General features: G+C 38.0%; 2 protein-coding genes across 5 annotated transcripts; one reads left to right on the top strand and one right to left on the bottom strand.

Moving 5' to 3' along the window:
- Positions 1-201: 201 nt before the first annotated feature.
- Positions 202-7,614, bottom strand: LOC147556157 (O-fucosyltransferase family protein). 4 transcript variants are annotated; one of them, XR_015235188.1, is made up of 11 exons: positions 6,544-7,250; positions 4,917-5,009; positions 4,708-4,810; positions 4,507-4,577; positions 3,875-3,963; positions 3,273-3,393; positions 3,008-3,151; positions 1,605-1,939; positions 1,180-1,420; positions 313-718; positions 202-233 (listed from the first exon to the last, which is right to left on the bottom strand). XR_015235188.1 is itself a non-coding variant. In XM_086663934.1 (10 exons), exons 2-10 carry the CDS (start codon positions 4,959-4,961, stop codon positions 410-412), a joined length of 1,458 nt encoding a protein of 485 aa, XP_086520060.1. In that variant the 5' UTR covers positions 4,962-5,009; positions 7,262-7,614; the 3' UTR covers positions 209-409. The 4 variants fall into 4 exon arrangements, 3 of the variants coding, with proteins under 3 accessions (XP_086520060.1, XP_086520061.1, XP_086520059.1); XM_086663934.1 differs by lacking the exon at positions 6,544-7,250 and adding an exon at positions 7,262-7,614 and having other exon boundaries at positions 209-718; XM_086663935.1 differs by having other exon boundaries at positions 209-718; positions 4,917-5,550; positions 5,706-7,500.
- A 2,707-nt stretch (positions 7,615-10,321) lies between these two features.
- LOC147556158 (Ribosomal protein L1p/L10e family) lies at positions 10,322-16,076 on the top strand. The gene is made up of 10 exons (XM_086663938.1): positions 10,322-11,269; positions 11,989-12,075; positions 13,097-13,138; positions 13,224-13,329; positions 13,446-13,510; positions 13,592-13,636; positions 13,735-13,842; positions 13,926-14,013; positions 14,531-14,577; positions 15,525-16,076. Exons 1-10 carry the CDS (start codon positions 10,535-10,537, stop codon positions 15,600-15,602), a joined length of 1,401 nt encoding a protein of 466 aa, XP_086520064.1. The 5' UTR covers positions 10,322-10,534; the 3' UTR covers positions 15,603-16,076.
- Positions 16,077-19,432: the final 3,356 nt, after the last annotated feature.

The following is a 19,432-nucleotide window of genomic DNA, read 5'->3' on the forward strand; positions in this document are numbered from 1 at the left end:
TTCTACTTGACCTCGATCATTACAAAGTTCTACTTGACTCTAGCAATACAAAACTGCAACAGAAAAAAGTTGAGTCTTCTACGAAATCAAGATCGAGAGAAGCCAATAGAAAGCACAAATTAAGTTGGCCGATGTTGTATTGGAACAGAAAGCTGCAAAAACTTAATCCAACCACAAGGCCAGTAAAAAAATGAAACCACAAGGCCAGTAAAAAAATGCAACTTTTATTACAACTAGAAGAATGTGAGATCAAGAGATATACAACCGGGTGCTGAAAAATGATACAGAGAAAGAGACTCCACAGGATTACACCATAATGTACAGATAAGCTTTTTTTTGTTGAGAGATGTACAGATAAACTTGAAGAACAAAGAAGCTATGTTGAAAAAAATCGACATATTTACAAAAGTTATTGAGCCTTACACATGCATCCAGGGCTCCTTGGTTGACGATAAATACTTCGACCAAAACCTCTTACACGCACTCTTTGGCTTTCCTCGATCATTTTCCTAACTCTGTTCCGGAACTTGTTCCAACTAGTTGTGCTGTTTGATGTCAAAATGGATGCAAGTCTCTTCTTATTTGGTTTGATGGTTGGAGCCTGACCATTACCATAGTAAACTCGATATCCAGACACGAGGGAAGATAGTTGACTGCCCGAGTCAGTTATAGCAAACACGTCCGAAGTTGCACAAGCAATGAAGTCAAGCGCTGCTAACTGCATCCACAATTATGTCTCTTCTCTTAATGAAATGGCAAATAAGCAAATTGCAGAAAAATTCAAGGAATTACATTCTTATAACTGTGAATCATAATGGTCAGTCTTCATGAAGATGAAACTGATTAAGGGAAGATAATATATCAGAATTCGTTCATTAATATGAAAAACATTCTTGTTCTACGTTGAGATATGAAAATATGAAGTATTATAAGCAAGGTTAATTGAATTTTACTTGGCCAAGCAAAACTGCAAAAGACATATTGAAATAGTAAATCTATAAATGTATCTTGAAAGGAAAACAAACTCCAATGTACTAATTATTGTACTTCTGCGGGGAGTAGGGAAAAACCTCAGAAATTCGACCAATTCTCTACGATAGACACGACCGTTTGATATACTGTTGAACATGATAACCAAGGTGCAGTAGATAAGAAAGAACTGGGTGCTACAGGGTTTACCTGAGAAGAAAAATTTCTGAATGGTGCGAGTTCACTTGGTGTGAGAAGATCTTCCTTTGTGACCAAATTAGGGTAGAGTTTTGTGAAAGGGTGCATTCTGGATTTTCCTCCATATACATCAGACCCAGCAAGATAGATGTAAGTATCACGCTTATAACCAAGACCAGAGAGCACAAGTCCTGCTTCTTCTGGTGTAAGTGGACATTTACCCAACTTCCTTAATTTTGCTGGAGAAACAGGTCTGCAATTATGTTAGACGAAGAGTCAGAGTATACAAATACATAGACACGAAGAAACCCATGTCAAATTAACAAAAGCATTATGAAGTTATTTTGCATAAGTATATCTTCAGTTGTTTTTTAGCTGCTATTTCATTTCTAGTTTTAAACAAGTCGGGATGCATACTAAAGAGAACTAAAACGTACTTGGTGTTCTTTAAACGCTCAACCAGGATGGGGAAATGAATGTTTCTGTAGACGTCCAGTTCTTGTGTCTCATGGTGACCTCCACCAAATGCACATAACGAGTATGCCACCATATCTATTTCAAATCTTAGATGCAGAGCAAGATACTTTGAAGGGTTTCTTGATTTGTCATGTCCCTGAAAAGGTATACCAGTCGTGAAGTTTCCAAGTAGTTGCTTGTCTAATGGATACGCCACTGGGTTAGTCTTCCTTATTCTGCTGATCAGTAACGAAGCGGCTTGTTGGATTTTAGGCACAAATTTCAAGGCATGGAAGTTACATTTGCATCTTAGTCTCTGTATCAGATCAAAAATAGGCTTTAGAAGCATTTCAACATAAAATCATACTTTAGCTTTACACAAGTCCTTTTTTTGGTAATTTGACTATGATGTATCATGTATGATAGTCATTACAAGGCGGTGATACATCAAGGATGTGATAAGCACGGTAGCTGCCAAATCAAACAAGATCTGGCCTAAAGCCCATCTAAACTATGGCCTAAAGCCCAACTAACTATGGCCTAAAGCCCATCTACATTATTTATACCCTAATAGCCCCAAGTTCAATAATCCACAAATTCCACCTTCTCTAAGGATCAAACCCGGGACCTCCAGGGACCTTTGGAGTATATGTCAACACTTTAGCCACTCGGGCAACCAAGTGTTGATAGCTTTACACAAGTCTATCAGCTGATTTTAGCTCATAGATGATTAAATGATTGAAGGTCCTACTTGGTGAAGATAATCTCCTGACATGGAAAGACCAATCTCAATGAACGGCCTTTACGAAACCAATTTGTTTCGAACTTAAACACTTAAATAAATGACTCAGAATCTTTCAGTTGTGGTGAACTTTTTACAGAGTTCAGATTAGTTAAAAAAAAAATTCGTCACTTGACCACCAATGATTAGGAGATCATCCTACAGAAAAAGTCATTGACTATTTTTTCACTCACTTGATCATTTAATTTTCCCAATATCAGCTCATTGGAACATCTGATATCATGCAAATTGTCTCGAAAACAATTTAAAAGAACACTTCTACTAATGTATCTCTTTGATCTGCATAATTACATGCTGACACCTTCAATCCACAGACATATCTAGGCCTAATACGTTCTTGTTGACTATCATGGGCTTTGCATCTAATGTATAAAACATAACTGTTACTAAAAAGTGGAAGTGAACTTATGATCTGCATGCATTAGGAAATACATCTGAATGGGAAGTTCTTGTGACTGTGCAAGAATTAGTGATGCATGTTTATTTTACCTCATGTGATGTGTGTACAAGTGACATATAGACCCATTTTGATGTGTGATGTGGCACGCACTATACATGATTTAATACGAGTTAGTACAGAACCTGGAGCTTAAAAGGCAAGGGATCAAAGCCAAGACGATTGCAAAATCCAAGGAAGTGAACAATTCCGTTCTTCTGCAGGAGTGGAAGTATGACTCTAAGGAAATCAATTGGTTTGGCTTCTTTCACAATATCTGCATCTGTAATCTAGTAGGGTGATAAGAAGAAAAAGAAAAAGAAAAGATTAAGATAGCCGTATAACTTCGGCAAAAAAAAGAAAATAACATCTGCACGCAGAGAAAGATATCATAAATGAAAATGGACATACTAGGCTCCCAATGGCTTCAATGTCAAGAGATTGCAGATGAGAAGGCAACTCCTTTATAATTCTCACTTCATCCTTCAAAGAATTCATGAAATGCTCCTCTTGATAGATATCTTTGAACTGGCTGCACATAGATAATATGAAACGCACATGTTATTTCTGCGTGAACTTGCATACAATCATGTTACGACCAGAAAATAAATTACAACTCTAGGTTAGCGTCTTTTGTGTGTAGTGTAGCAATCACGTAAAAAAAGAACGAAGGGTGACGTAAAAAAGACAAGAGTATATATGTGTATTGTGTGTGTGTGTGTGTGACACACTGACACCCAGTACTGGCATTGACACCGAGTACTGGCATTGGCTACCGCTTCTCATGAGTCGTGTCGATCTACATGTTACATAGAAAATATTTTGTCTTACACATCTTGGAACACACGATTCAAAATTCCGAATAGTCTGCTAGTGAAGTTGATCTTGGTGGTAAGAAATCATCATGAGAAAAAAAAAATAGGCAACAGGTGGCAGGAACTTCTCCATGCGAGTCCAATGTGAATAGACAAATAGGCAAGAAAGAGAAGTCAAACAATAATTAAATACCAGACCTGGGGTCATTCCATACGTTGCTATAGAGAAATTTGGGAATCACCAGAGTTGCATTAAGTAAAGATGCAACTGCAACAGCATTGCACACCTGCAAATATAAAAAGTTAAGTATGACCCAGGATGATAGTAAGTACAGACGTAACATATAGCATTTACAACTTCATCACGACAAAAGAATTTCTTTGTTGGAAACTAAAAATGAGATAGATCAAAAAAACAAATTATGGTTGCTTTAATCATTTAGTTATTCCTTATTGACTTAAACTAGATAGGAAAATGTGATATGTCATTATGCTGCCACATTATTTTTAAAAATGTCATTCATGTGAATAATTATCTACAAAGAATCAGCCGTTCTGATTCTTACCCCAGAGCAAATGATAACTTAAGAATACCAAGATTCCCATTTAACTGCAATATTTCATTTCATTAGAGTTGAAAAAGCTTGAAATCTTTTTTTAAGCTTAGAATCTATAGACTATCCCGATCCCTATAAGTTTAATGATGTTTAGCATTAAAAACGAAGTACAAAAATGCTAAGGATTTGAATGATTGAATATTCATAATAGAGAATTTTCCACATCCTCGCAACAAGAAAAAAAAAAGGTAATTAAGCAGCTATGCAACTTACAGCAACTCGTTGTTGATTCAGACCACCATTTGCACTAACCAATATAAATCCACTGCTTTCTGGTGCCTTTCCTGCCCAACATAAGCCAGTTATGGTATAGTATATACTCCATAGAATTTATCAAAAATGATGAGATTACCTTTTAAACAATCAAACCAATGATTGCTTATTTGAAGAAAAGTCTAGCATGAACAAGATTACCTTGGTGCTTTGGAGTATTCGTATCGGAACAAGGTTTCCATTCAGATGCTTGTTGTTTATATGGCTCCTCCCACAATGTTGAGATATCAGGTTCACGGACTTTCTGTTGCATAATTCAGGGAGCGATCATCTTAAGGAGCAATAATGTAATGAAAAAAGTAACGACATGTACGTGAAAGGATCATGGTTGTATTTCTCATGTAGCAAACCTCTGTAAGAGCAGTAGAAGCCAAATTAAGCAGTTGTCCGTACATCACTATCGGAGTCCGTTCTTCATTATCGTAACCATTATGTTTATCCTTCTGCAAGACATGCAACAAACATGATCCTAATGAATTGATGCTGGTTTTTTGAAAAAAAAAATGGCTAACTATAGCAGCACCAAATAAACTAAGGTCAAATACTCAAAAGGCTAAGAATATTAATATTTATAGAAGTAAGCTGTAAACTGCCCTTTTACTTGTTGTTTGAGTTAGAAACACCGTATGATTCAATTGTATTCATTGAAAGATATGGAATTTAGATAAACAATACAATTGTTATATTATGAAACTTTTACTCTCTAAATCCATCAATGGTTCATAGGTAGATCAAGAGAGTTCCTGCCTCTAATGCCGGAGACTTTAAATGTAATAACATGCTGGGCCACTTTCATTAAATCCCATTGTAACAGTTACACATGTACGGGGTCGCGTAGTTTCTTGGTCCTCCGGCCGGGTAGTGAGTATGCTTAAAGACGAGTTACGACATTCAATAATTATCGTTAAATTTTTTTTTGTAGAAGGAATGTAGTTCAATGTGGATTGTTATTGCTTGTAAATATTTGGGAGAAAAAGTACACGTCTTAGATTCATCTAAGATAATATTTTCTTTAATCTAACTTATCTTATTTTGAATTTTTGCTACTGCATTACGTGTAAAAGAAAAAAATTACGCTTAAAGGTTATCTGTTAAAGGGGGCCTAAATTTTTTTTCGCACCGGGCTACCAGATTCTCACCACGCCACTGGAAGAGGGACACTTGTTGCTGCTCAAACTGCAGTAGGAAATGCTAATTATACAGTAGTAAATCAGGGTATGCAGCGAGCATAAATCATGATAAAAGGTCTTGTCTCCGAAGAGATGCAGCATTACAAATCATTCATAAAAGTGGTACACGCTTAAGTTTTGTACTGGACGTAACCTCTACACTACATAATGTATGTTTGTTATGGGAAGTTGAATATGTCAAGAACCCACAGGTTCAAAATGGGGGCATGACCAAGTAACCAACAAAGATGAATGTACAATAACGCAAAAGCCACTACGTTATGAACGTATAAAGGTAAGCCTCATAAGTCATATCAGTGAGTTTTTCACTAGTTTTCTAAAACCAAAAGTACTATTTCAACTACATCATTGAAGTGCACAAAAACTATGTGGATGGGATGAAATTTCTTTAAATCAGAAGGACTTTACTTAAAAAGTACTTCTTGCATTCTTAATAAAATTATTTTGTTCTTCATATCTTCAAAGTTTAAACTAAATGTGAACCAAATTCAGTCTCCACAGACACACAGCTAAATGTTACCTGGTTCTACCAAATCACACGAGGACCACTTATGTGCATAGTTATTAACTAATAATATACCAATTTGGTACAATTACTACATGCAGAATGCTTATGTTTCCTACGGCAACGAATCCAATACGAGGAAGTCACACTATACCCGTATCGACAATCTAAGCCTATTGATCAACTCCAAACAATAATATCATAAAAAGAAACCTAGCCAGGGAGATACGTCAAGAAAAGTCCTATGACACCACAACCTAATCTAATAAGCTAAAGTCATACCTTGATCCTAGTTGATGTCCTCTGCAGCGTGAGCGAACCATTATGAAGATTGATAGAATGAATTATCGAGAACATCAAAGAATCAAGCATGAAAAGAGCACCAATCAAACCAAATACTAAAGCAATTGATCTAACATGCCTAAGAAAAAAAATCTGCTTCCTCCCATAATTCATCATCCCCTTAGACGAACCAGACAAAATACTATCGTTTTTTAACCCATGAATCATCCCAACTTTATTATTATTACATATGTAATCTCCCTCGAAAGAGTTCCTACACATTCCATTTCCATAATCACCACCGGATAAATTTTCCGAGTATCTAGCTTGGCAATTGTTCATCCCAAAAGAGGGTTTTACTAATTTGTTCCCAGTCAATACAGATGGAGGACGAGGACTTCTAGGAGAACTTTGTTTCCCCATTAACACAAATTCCCTCTATATTACACCCTTTTAGTAGAATCTAAAAAAAAATCCAATTTTGTTCAAGGATCATAAAATGGGTAGATATAAAAACCCTAGATAAGAAAAAAAGCATCAATGATAGCATAGAATCAGAACTGAATATAAGATTAAAATGATAAGAACACAAAATTAGAATACTGAGGAAATAGCCAAAGAAGTAGTTTGAATTTAAATTGAAGTTAAGAATTAGGTATTGAGAGTGAAACGTAAGCGAGATAATGAGTTGAATATTCAAAGGGAATAGAAATCTGACCTTTTGAATGGAGCTTAACAACTAACTACTTCCACCAAACCTGATCAAACTTTGGTTTTGATTTTTGAAGTTTTTTTTTTGGTAGTTTCTGTTCGAACTGAACAGTAATGAAGAAGGAATCATAATGAATCACTAGAATGAATCCACCATGAGAAGCTTCTCTGATTTTTTTTTTTAAAAGGAATTCGGTTGAGAGAAAAAGAAGAGAGAGAGAGAAAGAGTAACGATCTGATGTTGACTGGTCTGGTCAATGAAACTATAACTCCAAACTGGGTGCTCCAAAGGCCACCATCTTTTTACTCTTAGCCCATCCGGCTCTTATAGTACTCCATGTGGGATTGAACTGAGCAGTCTGAGACCCACGGATAGGAGAAGTCCGACAGAATTCGGACTGAGCATGACCCTTTTTGTTCAGGCCCAACGCAGTTAGTCCCTACTCGGACTGCCCCAGTCCGTGACGTAGGAAATATAGGACGCTCAAAGAGTAAAACGGTGTGCGCGCCTATAGACGCACCCGACACACCTCCAAAATTGGGTGAATTCCAATTTGAGCCCCTGCAGTTTTGGACTTCAAAATCCTATAGACGCACCTGACACACCTCCAAAATTGGGTGAATTCCAATTTGGGCCTCTGCAATTTTGGACTCCCAAAGTCTTTGAAGTATCCCATATTTAGGTAGAAAATTATTGGGCGTTTGCAGCTCCCACCACCATTCTTTTTCTTTATGACGACAAAATATGCGGCAATTGTCATGGTTGACCATCCTTTAGTGGTGGCCAACGGGTCGTGTCGCCGTTTTTTTTCTTTGTGGCGACAAAATAAGCGACAGATTGTCATGGTTGACCATCCTTTAGTGGTGGCCAACAGGCCATGACGTGTTAGACACGTCACGGCCACGTCAGGCACGACTTTGAGCCATGTCGTGCCTATACCACAAGGTCTGGGCACATAAACGCCACATGGCGCCGTTTCCGTGGCGGTTCCGGTCGTTGCTGTGTAGGGGTGTGGCTAATGGGCCAGCTGTTGCCAAACGTAACAAGAGGAAGCACTAAATAATTTTCAAGTCAAACGTTATGATCTTTGTTTAAACTTTAGAATCTATGTTTATTTTATTACTAAATAATTTTATTAACTTTAATTTTATTAACTATTAATTTTATTAATTAATAACTACTTTCAACAAAATTAGAATAATATTTTTTAAATTAAGTACCTGTTTCTAACGGATTAGCGTGGCGTGGCGGGTTAGGAACGCCATGTGCCGTGACGGGTCGTGTTTCCGTTCCTAACGTGCCGTGGTTGATTGACCCGTGACGGGCCGGCACGGCACAGCACGCGACGTTCTGTGTCGTGTTGCCATATAAATGGGTCGTGCCGATCCGTTTACAGACCAACACCACCCGTTGGCCACCACTACCATCCTTTAAAGAAAATCTTCTTGTGGAGAGAGAAAGAGTGAGGTGGCTGTTGCAGCCTTGCAGGAGGTGTTTGAGGGATGAGAGAAAAAAAAATTTCTTTTTTTGAAATGTCGTCAGTGCGTCAGAGTGAAGAGAAGAATGGATGGGGAACTTCTAAGATTTTTCCCACCTATATCTTCGTATCCCTAAGATTTTTTAGAATGGTCAAAACCCCCTATAAATCTGTAGTGCTTGGGGTGTTGGGTGTGAGGGTGCGGGGGTATGGCGCGTGGGGGTTTGGGTGTGTGTCAGTGTGTGGGTGGGTGAGGCAACCACATACAACACCTTCTTTTAATTATAAAGACACCCCTTTGAAAAAACAATAGAAGTTTTCGACGTACAAAATCTTGACTTGAATTTTTTTTTTTACCCCTACCATTTATTCTCTACGACCGATAAGGGTTTCTGACATACTACCATTGTTGGTGACCTTTAATAGATCTTTCTCTCTTTTTTTTCCTCTTCCATTCACCATCTCCGACCACCACCATTTATCTTCTTTCTCTCAGTCTCTTACCTCACTCTTTCATCTCTCCCCTTCATTTTTTTTCTCGGCAAAATCTCTCTCAATTTCTCTTTAATCTCATTATTTCGATGAAGACAAGAATTTTTTTTCCAAAACAATAAAGATAAAGAGAGAGAGGAAGTTGAGGTTTTAGAGAGAGAGAGAGTGACAAACAAATTTAGTGGAGAAAAAAGTGAGAGGAAAAGAGGGAGAGATGAGATAGAGATTAAAAGTGAGAGATAGAGTGAGGAAGAGAAGAATGGAGGTGGCGGTGTTGATGGTCGGAGGTGGTAGACGGAGTTGATGGTCGGAGATGAGGAAGTAGAATAGGTTTTAATACAAGAAAAATTTGATAAGACCCAATTTTTCTTTAAAAATTTGTAGCTGAATTTTTTTTTGTCCCTAAAATCGACGTTGTTTTATGAATGTAGCCCGCATTTAGGTTTAGTGAGGCAAACGAGGGAGTTGGTCTTATGTGAGAGGCTAAACTGGAATTGTAAGTTTTACGGATGTCGTCCAAAGTGTTATGGGGCTTCCCTGATGTTAGCACATCTGTATTCTAAAAATTATCAAAAACGACCCCTCTTAAAAGAAACACTCCTAGTTTTGACTCAAAATCGGTGGACTTGGGCTGGTTTAATTACAAAATTAACTGAAGTCCACTAATTTCAAAGGGACCGAGTACTTTCTACTAGATACACCTCAAGTTTGGTGAACTCAGACTGAATTTTGTTACAAATTTTAGCTCAAGCCCACTACTAGTATATTAGACTTGAATTTAGTGAAGTTAAACTGAATTCAGTAACAAAATTCAGTTGAGTCTACTTAATATGGGGCACCTTTAGCCAAAGACAGTCAAACTACATTAACCAAATTGAAAGAACTAGGCAGGACGCTTTTGACAAGAATGGGAGGCGTGTTTGATACTTCTCGATCGGAAGGAGCCCCGTCTTCGAAGTTAGACCTAGGTGATTTAAATTTTTAATCAATTATTAGTTGTAACCAATGTTGTTTAAACGAACATATTAAGTAAATTGGGAAATTAAAAAATTCAAATTTTAGACCTCAAAAGAGTGTGGGATTAGAACTGAATTTTCGAGGCCGACCTGATTCTGAAAATTTTGGATAAAAAATGTGGTTTTTTGGGCGTAACATAGGATCGGGTTGGAGTTGGTCTTAGCATCTTAGGGGCGGGTCGAGACAACAACCTGACGGGTTAACCAAATTGTCATCCCCACCACCTAAAACCCTCAAAGCCTCAACGCTGCTGAAATTCATAAACCTTGTTCGGTTCTTTCAGGTCTCCAACCATGGCGGCCATAGAACTCATTTTCTCTCATGCTCGCCGTCACTGCACCAGATATTCACCTTCTAAAATCTCTCTCCTTCTCTTCCGTTCGTATTCATCCTCGCCGCGTTCTATCAATGGAGATTTAGGGTTTTGTAAATCTCCTTTAGACTTTACTACATCAAGTTCCATCTCAAGATCTTCATTTCTAGGGTTTCAAAGATTTTCATCATCTGCAGAGACTGAAACTGAAGAACCAGCTAATACTTCAAATCAGTCTACACCTATCAAACCAGTTTCTTACTCTATAAAACCCAAGGATCCGTCTTCCACAGCTGAAGGAGATACCCGAGGGAATCCTAAATCTCCTGAATTTAGGGGAGAGAGAGATTCTGGAAGAGCTGGGTTTCAACAACCTGATGGCGAATCGAAACAAGAAACAAATACTGAATCTAGGGCTTGGACTAGAGAAGACATTCGATATGTAAAGGATGTTCCATCAATTGCACCTGTATCTTACCCAACAAAAGTAGCTCCACTTCCCGAAGATAGGGTTTCAACTGCAGCTGAAGAAGATAAAGAGGGTAAGAATGAGCAGATCGAGCAGGAGAGAAAGAGAATTGAAACTGAGTATCGAATTCGTAGAGCTCTAAGGGTTGAAGAGGATATAAATGTTCCTTTTCCAACACTTATCAAATTGGAGAAGAATAAGCAGAAGGTTGTTATGGATCTTCAAGAGGCCATTAAAGAAGTAAAGGTCAGTATAAAGTTGCTTCACTATTTCCGACCTAATACTGGAAAAATGTCGTCAATTCCGCTTATCATGCCTACTAAATTTGAATATTTGAAACATATTGTAGTAAATTTGACAAGTAAAACTTCGATTTTACACATTTATATATGGATACTGGTAACTCATCAAGTAAGTTAGGGTTGTATATCCCATCCATAGTTAGAATTACAGTTTTATGCACTCATTCACTATGTCAGGAGTAATCTCGAAAAAAAAATGAAGCATATCTTAGTGGGATTCATACACCCGTAGTTGCTAATAAGCTTACACAATTTGGGGAAAGTGTCTTATCTCCTGAGATGGTTAGATTTAGAAGATTTTTAAAAGTTTGACTTCTTAGAGTCTTATAATCGATCCAGTAATCCATCTTAATAACACAATGCATTTGCTTTGAATTTAATAAATAGTTGAATTGTGGACTCTCTCTCAGGATCAATCCTCTCTGAGTGTGTTCTTGTGGAACATGTTCTCGTATGTGAATTTATTACATTATTGGTTGATTTTGCTTTTCATAAATTGCCCAACTGTTTGTTATTCATAAATTTCCTGACTTAGAGTGGTGATGGAAGTAGATACTGATATGGGTTTAAGTCATTTGTTTAAAAATCTACATCCACGTTACTTCCTCCATATTTAACCACATTTTCGTTAAATACAGTAAGTCATTTATAGTTACTTTTCAGGCAAATGCAGCCAAAGAAAAGCGGAATTTCCTTGAAACGATTGAAGCACATGTAAACTTGGGTGTGGATCCACGTCGAGGCGACCAGGTTAGTTTGCTAGTCTAAGCCTTACGATTCGACTCGTCACCGTTCTATTCCATTATTCTAGAATTAACCGTCTTGAAGGACTTGTCTGTGTGCTTCTTTGCGAAGAACAATTAAAATTTAGTAAACAAAGAATCTTCACGAACCTAATTTCTGGAGTTTAAAAAATTTATGCAGTCTTTAGAAAAATCAAAAATGTCAATCTGAAATTAGAAGAAAGAAGTTTTATTCCAAGGTTCTTTCCCTAAACTAGGAGTTTCTGATATGCGATTTGGTCTAGAAAGATTTCACTAACCAACTTCTAGCAAGTGCTTGCGCTCGCAAGACTTGTACTTTGCCAAAATTTGTTGTTAGATCCATATGCAAATTAATCCATTGACTTTCCCATAACATTTTGGATGAAATAATGATTTCCCCCTTCAATTCAACACAAGGAGAGTCAACACTTGGTTGCCCAAGTGGTTGATAGTGTTGACATAAACTCCGAAACCCTGGAGGTCCCATGTTCGATTCCCATTGGAGGTGGAATCCATGGTTATTGAATTTAGGTTATTAAAGGTATAAATAATGTAATAAATTTAGCGGGCTTTAGGCCTCTTTCATGTTCTCGGTCTTTAAGCCTCTTTCATTTCTTGGTTTAACTTAGGCAGTTATCGTGCTTATCAGCTTATCACATCTTCATGATGTAACAATGCCTTGGAGCGGCTAATGTAGATCGTAGTCGATTTCTCAAAAAAAAAAATTTCAACACAAGAACACCTATTGTTCTGAATCTTGAAAAATCCTTTCCACATATGTTAATTTTGTCGAAATCCAATTCGTCATGACATAGTTTTCAATCTTTTCATTTTTCTGAAGTTTAAAACGAAACTGAAGTTGGTTCCCATGAAGGTTATAGGACAGGTTTTAAAGTTTTGGAACTCAAACTAAGCAAGTACTTAGGGGTTGGCATGGGCTGTAACTAAGCATTTTTATGTGTTAGTTCATCCAATTTACAGTTAATGAGGTGTGATTTGAATTACAGATGGTTCGTGGTGCTGTAACTCTGCCTCATGGTACAGGAAAGGTAGCATCTTTTTGCTGCTTAAGACATACTTTCAATAACTGATGCTACACTTAGATGGCCTCTTAATAAGACTATCAAACATTAGGTTGTCAGAGTTGCCGTCTTTGCTGAAGGAGCAGCTGCAGAGGAAGCTCGGGCTGCTGGTGCTGATCTTGTTGGAGGAGATGAACTTATTGAGGAAATCAGGAAGGGTAAAATCTAATGTTCTACCATCTGATAATCACTAACAAGTACTAATTAGTTATAGTCTCGAAAACTAATTTAAAGGTGTCATATTCTCATTTCATGCCTAATTTAATTGCTGCAGGGGGTGGTAAGCTCAACTTTGACAAGTGTATAGCAACGCCAATTTTCATGCCTCGTCTTGGAAAGGTTTTAGCCTTAACTCACGCAAAGAATACATGATTGCTAGAATATGTTCCTTCATAAATATACATGATTTTATTTTGTCAGGTTGCTAGAATTCTTGGACCTCGTGGTTTGATGCCAAATCCGAAGGTTTGGTTTTCCTCTTGTTTTTATTATTCATAACTGTTTTTAGACTTACATATGGGTCATATTTCCCTCAAATTTATTTGTTCTACTATATTATATAGCTAGGTTCGGTGACGAGTGACGTCGCAACAGCAGTGCAAGATGCAAAACGTGGCCGCGTTGACTTTAAAATTGACAAAACGGCTATTATTCATGCAGGTCTTGGAAAGGTCTGACAAACTCAGTTTTTCTGCGTTTAGTATTTTAGGGTGTTGGTATATTGGGGTAGCTCTTGATTGCTGTGCTTTTACAGGTAACTCTTTCGGACGAGTGTCTTCGTGAGAACATTGGTGCATTCATCAATGCACTATTGCTGGCAAAGCCTGTTGGTTTGAAAAAGAGTGAGTACTTAGTAGAATGCATTATATTTCGGTTGTAGTGTAAGATGAAACTCTTGAAAGAACTTCAGGTGAAGTTCTAACTTGTAAAGACCTAATAGGGTGCAAGCCAAATCGCACCATGGTTTCGTTTCTATGTCACACATGATACACCCTTAATGGGTATTGGAATCTGATGCCCTGCTTGATGATACCATTTAGTGTATCTATCCAGTATCCACTTGATTAGGCAGGTACTTGCCTATAGGGCTTAGGAAGTTAGACGTAAATTTACCACGTTAGTTTCCACAATTTGGACAGTTTTCTTACAATGCAGAAGAACTTATTTTACTTATACCCATCACTGGCTAGTTGGAATTCTGGAACGGTAACTTTTAACATATCACCCTCAACTTAATCGTCCACAAAATAAACTATAGGTGTACTCTTAAGGTTGTCAATAAGCAATAAAGCACAGAGGTAGTATACTGTTTTGATAATTTTCTACACTCTCAGGATATTGACATTTTTTTCTCTGCAGCTTCTAAATATGCTGGCTACGTTAACAGCTTCACATTGTGCAGCACGGTGAGCTTGTAAACCTTATTTACATTCCACTCCTTTTGAGTATTCCTTTAGTTGTTAATTGTTAGTTGTTTATTGTTTGATAGTAATAATAAAGAGGGAAAATAAAGACAGGTTCCTATTATGTAGATAGGAATTGCCTTAAACAAGGGTCCAGATATTCCAACTTTCGAACTACCAAATGTTAAAACAGGCTATTTCAACCACATCAACAGTCTACTATAGGAGATGTTAGGAGTCTTGTGGAGATCTTGTCATTATTGTTTTTTCGATGGTTTCTTTCACTCGTGCTTTTATTTCTTGTGTTACTTTCATATTTCTGTATCTCAGTTCCTAGACAACTTATAGTCATTTGGGGTTTGGTTCCTCTGTGTTACTTCCAGTTTCCTGCCGATTCTGGTAACCAGGGTGACATACAACATTGGGAGTTTTGATGCATCAGGTAGCAAGCCTAGGACTAGGAACACAGTAGAACAATTGCGTCTTCTTTTGGTACTGATGCACGTATAAGATTAATCAAGTTAATCAAAATGCAAGCGAATGCTTGGGTGGACCTCTAACTGCGAGTTTATATCTGAAATATTCCACCAGCCTCCTAAGAATAAATTCAGTGGTTGCTAGCATAAGCTTGTCCGTACTACTTGAGTTGGCATCCAACTCTTGTTGAGTGAAGGTCAATATTCTTATTATTACACCTTTTACAGCTAACTCATGGTCTTTAACAAGGGTAGTAATCGAGGACGAAGAAGTTTAAATTGGTAGCCAAGATTTACTATTTTCTTTTGAAGGTCATCAAGTGCCCAACTTCAAAATGCTTCATTGATTTGTCCTTGTGTCACACGTCTGGGGATTCATGGGGGAACTTGGCATCACCTCGATATACTGTTTAATGACGTATTGCTTTATGGTTCAACTGATGGAACGTTTCTCTGACTATTCTTCACATGCAGATGGGCCCTGGATTCCCTGTTTCAATACAGTCTCTGTCAATGGCAGCAGATCATTACAACAAAATAAAACTCAAGTGATGAGTTTTGCTGCATAGAGTGAAAGCATGCGTGAGAAGGTTCTCTTCTGCTAAAGCACCAAGAAGCTACTCTACCATTTTGAGTTATTTATAGGCCGACGAAGAACAAGTTATTTGAACAAGTGGGAGGAGCTACCTAGATTGGAAGGTTCTTAAAACGGAGGGTACCTAACCCCCACTGTGACAATCTTGATTTTGAAATAGAAATAAATTATGGATTTGATCTTTGTTTCTGAATGTCTGAAGTTTGTTATTGTTTTACCTCTTTGGTAAGTTGTAGACGTCTTGTGCCCTTCATGGAAGAAACTAATTGCAGATGGGCGCATTGATAGTATTCAAATTCACTGGTCAAAGGCAATTAGATTCAGATAATCAGTGCCATTCAGAATGTTGGTTTCAGTTAGTACATTGTTATTGGATATAGTCTATTCCGATTTGGATATGACAGCAGAAATGATCGATAATCAGTTTATTACTTTCTATTTTACCCTTGGATACTAATTGGCGCAAGCGTCCTGATAGTAGCTTAGGAGCACTCCCCTTATTACTCTGTACTCGATAAATCACACCTGTAGGAGTGAATCATTTTGAACCTTAGTCTCTTACTTGTCTCCTTTCTTAGGGGCAGTGAATAGGTATTTTCCCCTTAATTACTAGAGAGAGACCAATTCCTTTTAATTAGTGGGCCGGGTTACTGTCTAACCCCAATGCCTCATAACATTGGACCTAAAGTCCTAAGTTGGAATGCTAGGGGCATAACAACTTTCAGCACCCGCAAACACCTTCTAAACTTAATTAATAAGCATAATCCGGACATCATCTTTCTCTCCGAGACTAAAACGAAATCTCACAACATCAAAAAATACCTTAAAATTAGCAAGCATTACGATAACTTCTTCGTCGAACCAAACAATAAATCGGGGGGTCTAGCGATGTTCTGGACCCACACCCTCAATCTTAAAATACTGTATTCGGATAATAACATGATCCACACAGAAATCTATAAAGGGAATAACAACCTGGATTATATTATTACCGGCTTCTACGGAAGCCCATACCACAACAACAAACTCAAACCTTGGAAGGTCTTGAATAGTCTAAAATCTCAAGACGAAACTCCCCGTATAGTGATAGGAGACCTCAACGTTATTCTAGATGCTCAAGAAAAAGATGGTGGCAAGTACACATCGAATTCTAAGACACACAAAATTCAAACGTATATTAATAATCTTAACTTAACAGATATGGGATTTACAGGCCATCCCTTCACGTGGAATAATAGGCAATTTGGCGAAAACTTCATTCAAGAGAGACTAGATAGGGCCCTAGCCAATCTGCCTTGGCTACAAAATTTTAAGCTTTCTGGTGTCACCCACTTGGAGACAGTAGGATCCGACCACCTACCTATTCTCCTAGCAGACTCAGACGCTAGCGATAACAGACCAAAACCCTTCAAATTCATCCGGACTTGGATGTCCCATCCGGATTGCTCCAAGTTCATCGCAGATAAATGGACTAACCATCAGAACATACAAGTAAATCTCAAAAAACTTAGCAGGCACCTAACAAAGTGGAACAAAACAGTCTTCGGTAATATAGATAATAACATTAAACAATTAATATCGCAAATTAATAATGCAACCACAAAAATAGACTTTACCACCCTGAATAATCAACTAGAAGAACTATACAGGCTCCAAGAATCCCTATGGAAAGAAAAATCTAGGAACAACTTTATCACAGTAGGAGACAAAAATACAAAATTTTTCCACTCACAAGCCATCCAACGCAACAGAAATAACAAAATTAGAGCCATCAAAGATAATACTGGTGACTGGCATGATGATCTGGATGAGATTCAAACCATTTTCACCTCCCACCTTCTCAATATCAGCACAACCCAAGGAAATACAGATAAAGATAAAATACTTAACCTTTTCCAACCATCCATTACTCCCGACCAAAACATTGAACTATCTAAGATCCCTGAGCAGGAAGAAATCGATATAGCCATTAGCAGCCTTAAAAAAGAAGCGGCCCCGGGTCCGGACGGATACCCACCCTTCTTCTTCCAAGCAAACTGGGAGACAGTTAGCAACAATATCTACAATCTGGTGCAAGAGTTCTTTCAGACTGCACAACTCCCAGAAGAAACTAATCACACACACATTTGTCTTATTCCGAAAACCACAACACCCCAGTCACCGTCAGATTACAGACCAATCAGCCTGCTTAACACAACCTATAAAATTATAACGAAGATCCTAGCTAATAGGTTTAAACAGACGCTCCATGACATCATCTCTCCTTTCCAGGCAGCGTACGTCCCAGGTCGACAAATCTCTGATAATATTATCATAGGACAGGAAATTATCCACTCCCTCAAAACCTTGAAAGGAGCAACCGGATTCTTCGGCCTAAAACTAGACATGTCCAAAGCATTTGACAGAATAGAATGGAGTTACATCTCGGACATCTTGACAAAATTGGGATACTCTGACCATTGGATTAAGATGATCACCCAATGCATCACAACCTCCTCAATGGCGGTACTAATCAATGGTCGTCCGGGCCCTGTCTTTCACCCAACTCGAGGAGTTAGACAAGGAGATCCCCTCTCCCCATTCCTGTTCACTATTGCGATGGAAGGGCTTAGCCGTCTCCTCAAAGAAGAACAAGATAGTAATAAATTCATAGGTTTTCCCACGAAAAACCATAATCTCTCCATATCTCATCTGCTTTTTGCAGACGATTGCATCATTTTCGGTCGCAACTCCTTAGACAATATCCACACCCTCAAGAATATCCTTAATGACTTCTGTAACGCTTCGAGCCAAATGATTAACTATGCAAAATCGAATATCTTCTACTCTAAAAACTCGCACCCTAAATTTAAGCGGATGATAATGAGAACACTAAAAGTGAAATACGCTTCGACGTCGGAAAAATATCTAGGTACCCAACTTTTCATAGGAGCTAAGAAACAACACATTTTCAATGATATCCTGCAGAAAATGAAAGCGAAATTAGAGAATTGGAATAACAGTTTCCTTTCTCAAGCGGGCCGATCAATAGTCATCTCGACTATAGCAGCGGCCGTACCCCGATACCAAATGCAATGCTTTGCCCTTCCAAAGGGCATATGCAAGCGCATTACGACTTTGCAGAAGTCGTTCTGGTGGGGTAAGTCTAAAAGCATATGTACTAAATCTTGGGCAGCGATATGTCTCCCTAAAAATATGGGTGGCTTGGGTATTCACTCCCCGGAGCTGGATAACCAAGCCATGTTAAGTAAATTAGCATGGAGAATCAAATCGGAACCAGAAGCGATCTGGGTTAAATTCTTGAAATCCAAGTACTTCATGAAGACTGATAACCCAGGACCGGCTAAACCCCACCATTCTTGGATTTGGAAAAATATTACTAAACAGCTCAAGATTATAGAGGACCACATGATATGGGAAGTACATAACGGTAACAGTATAAATATTTGGACAGATAATTGGATTCCAACGCTCCCAGCGCTCCCTCACAACCAGAACTCAAACCTTCAAAAAGTCTCTCAACTTATTCACAATGGAAACTGGAACGAACACATTCTTACCAATGAGTTCGATAATGATACAAAAAATCTAATCTTAGCTATCCCCATAGATACTAACAGTGAGGATCAAAGGAAATGGATCCTTACCAAATCAGGAAAATTTAGCGTGAAATCGATGTACCATCACTTGAATCTAAGTAGAAATTCCCCCCTACCCCAGTCTCCCAATTGGAATTTTCTCTGGTCACTCTCGGTAGTTCCCAGGGTCAAACTGTTCCTTTGGAAAA

The sequence above is a fragment of the Eschscholzia californica genome, unplaced genomic scaffold (assembly GCF_041429995.1).
Source record: "Eschscholzia californica isolate CP2 unplaced genomic scaffold, dmEscCali1.0.p SCAF_2, whole genome shotgun sequence".
NCBI lineage: Eukaryota > Viridiplantae > Streptophyta > Magnoliopsida > Ranunculales > Papaveraceae > Eschscholzia > Eschscholzia californica.

What these genes read in the sequence shown, in the direction of transcription:
- LOC147556158 (XM_086663938.1), top strand. Translation starts at nt 10,535, where the DNA reads ATGGCGGCCATAGAACTCATTTTCTCTCATGCTCGCCGTCACTGCACC. An exon ending in GTTTGATGCCAAATCCGAAG is followed by an intron (nt 13,637 to 13,734) that starts GTTTGGTTTTCC and finishes TATATTATATAG; the next exon opens with CTAGGTTCGGTGACGAGTGA. An exon ending in TTCATGCAGGTCTTGGAAAG is followed by an intron (nt 13,843 to 13,925) that starts GTCTGACAAACT and finishes GTGCTTTTACAG; the next exon opens with GTAACTCTTTCGGACGAGTG.
- LOC147556157 (XM_086663933.1), bottom strand. Translation starts at nt 6,966, where the DNA reads ATGGGGAAACAAAGTTCTCCTAGAAGTCCTCGTCCTCCATCTGTATTG. An exon ending in GGACATCAACTAGGATCAAG is followed by an intron (nt 5,010 to 6,543) that starts GTATGACTTTAG and finishes CATGTCTTGCAG; the next exon opens with AAGGATAAACATAATGGTTA. An exon ending in AACGTATGGAATGACCCCAG is followed by an intron (nt 3,394 to 3,874) that starts GTCTGGTATTTA and finishes ATCTATGTGCAG; the next exon opens with CCAGTTCAAAGATATCTATC.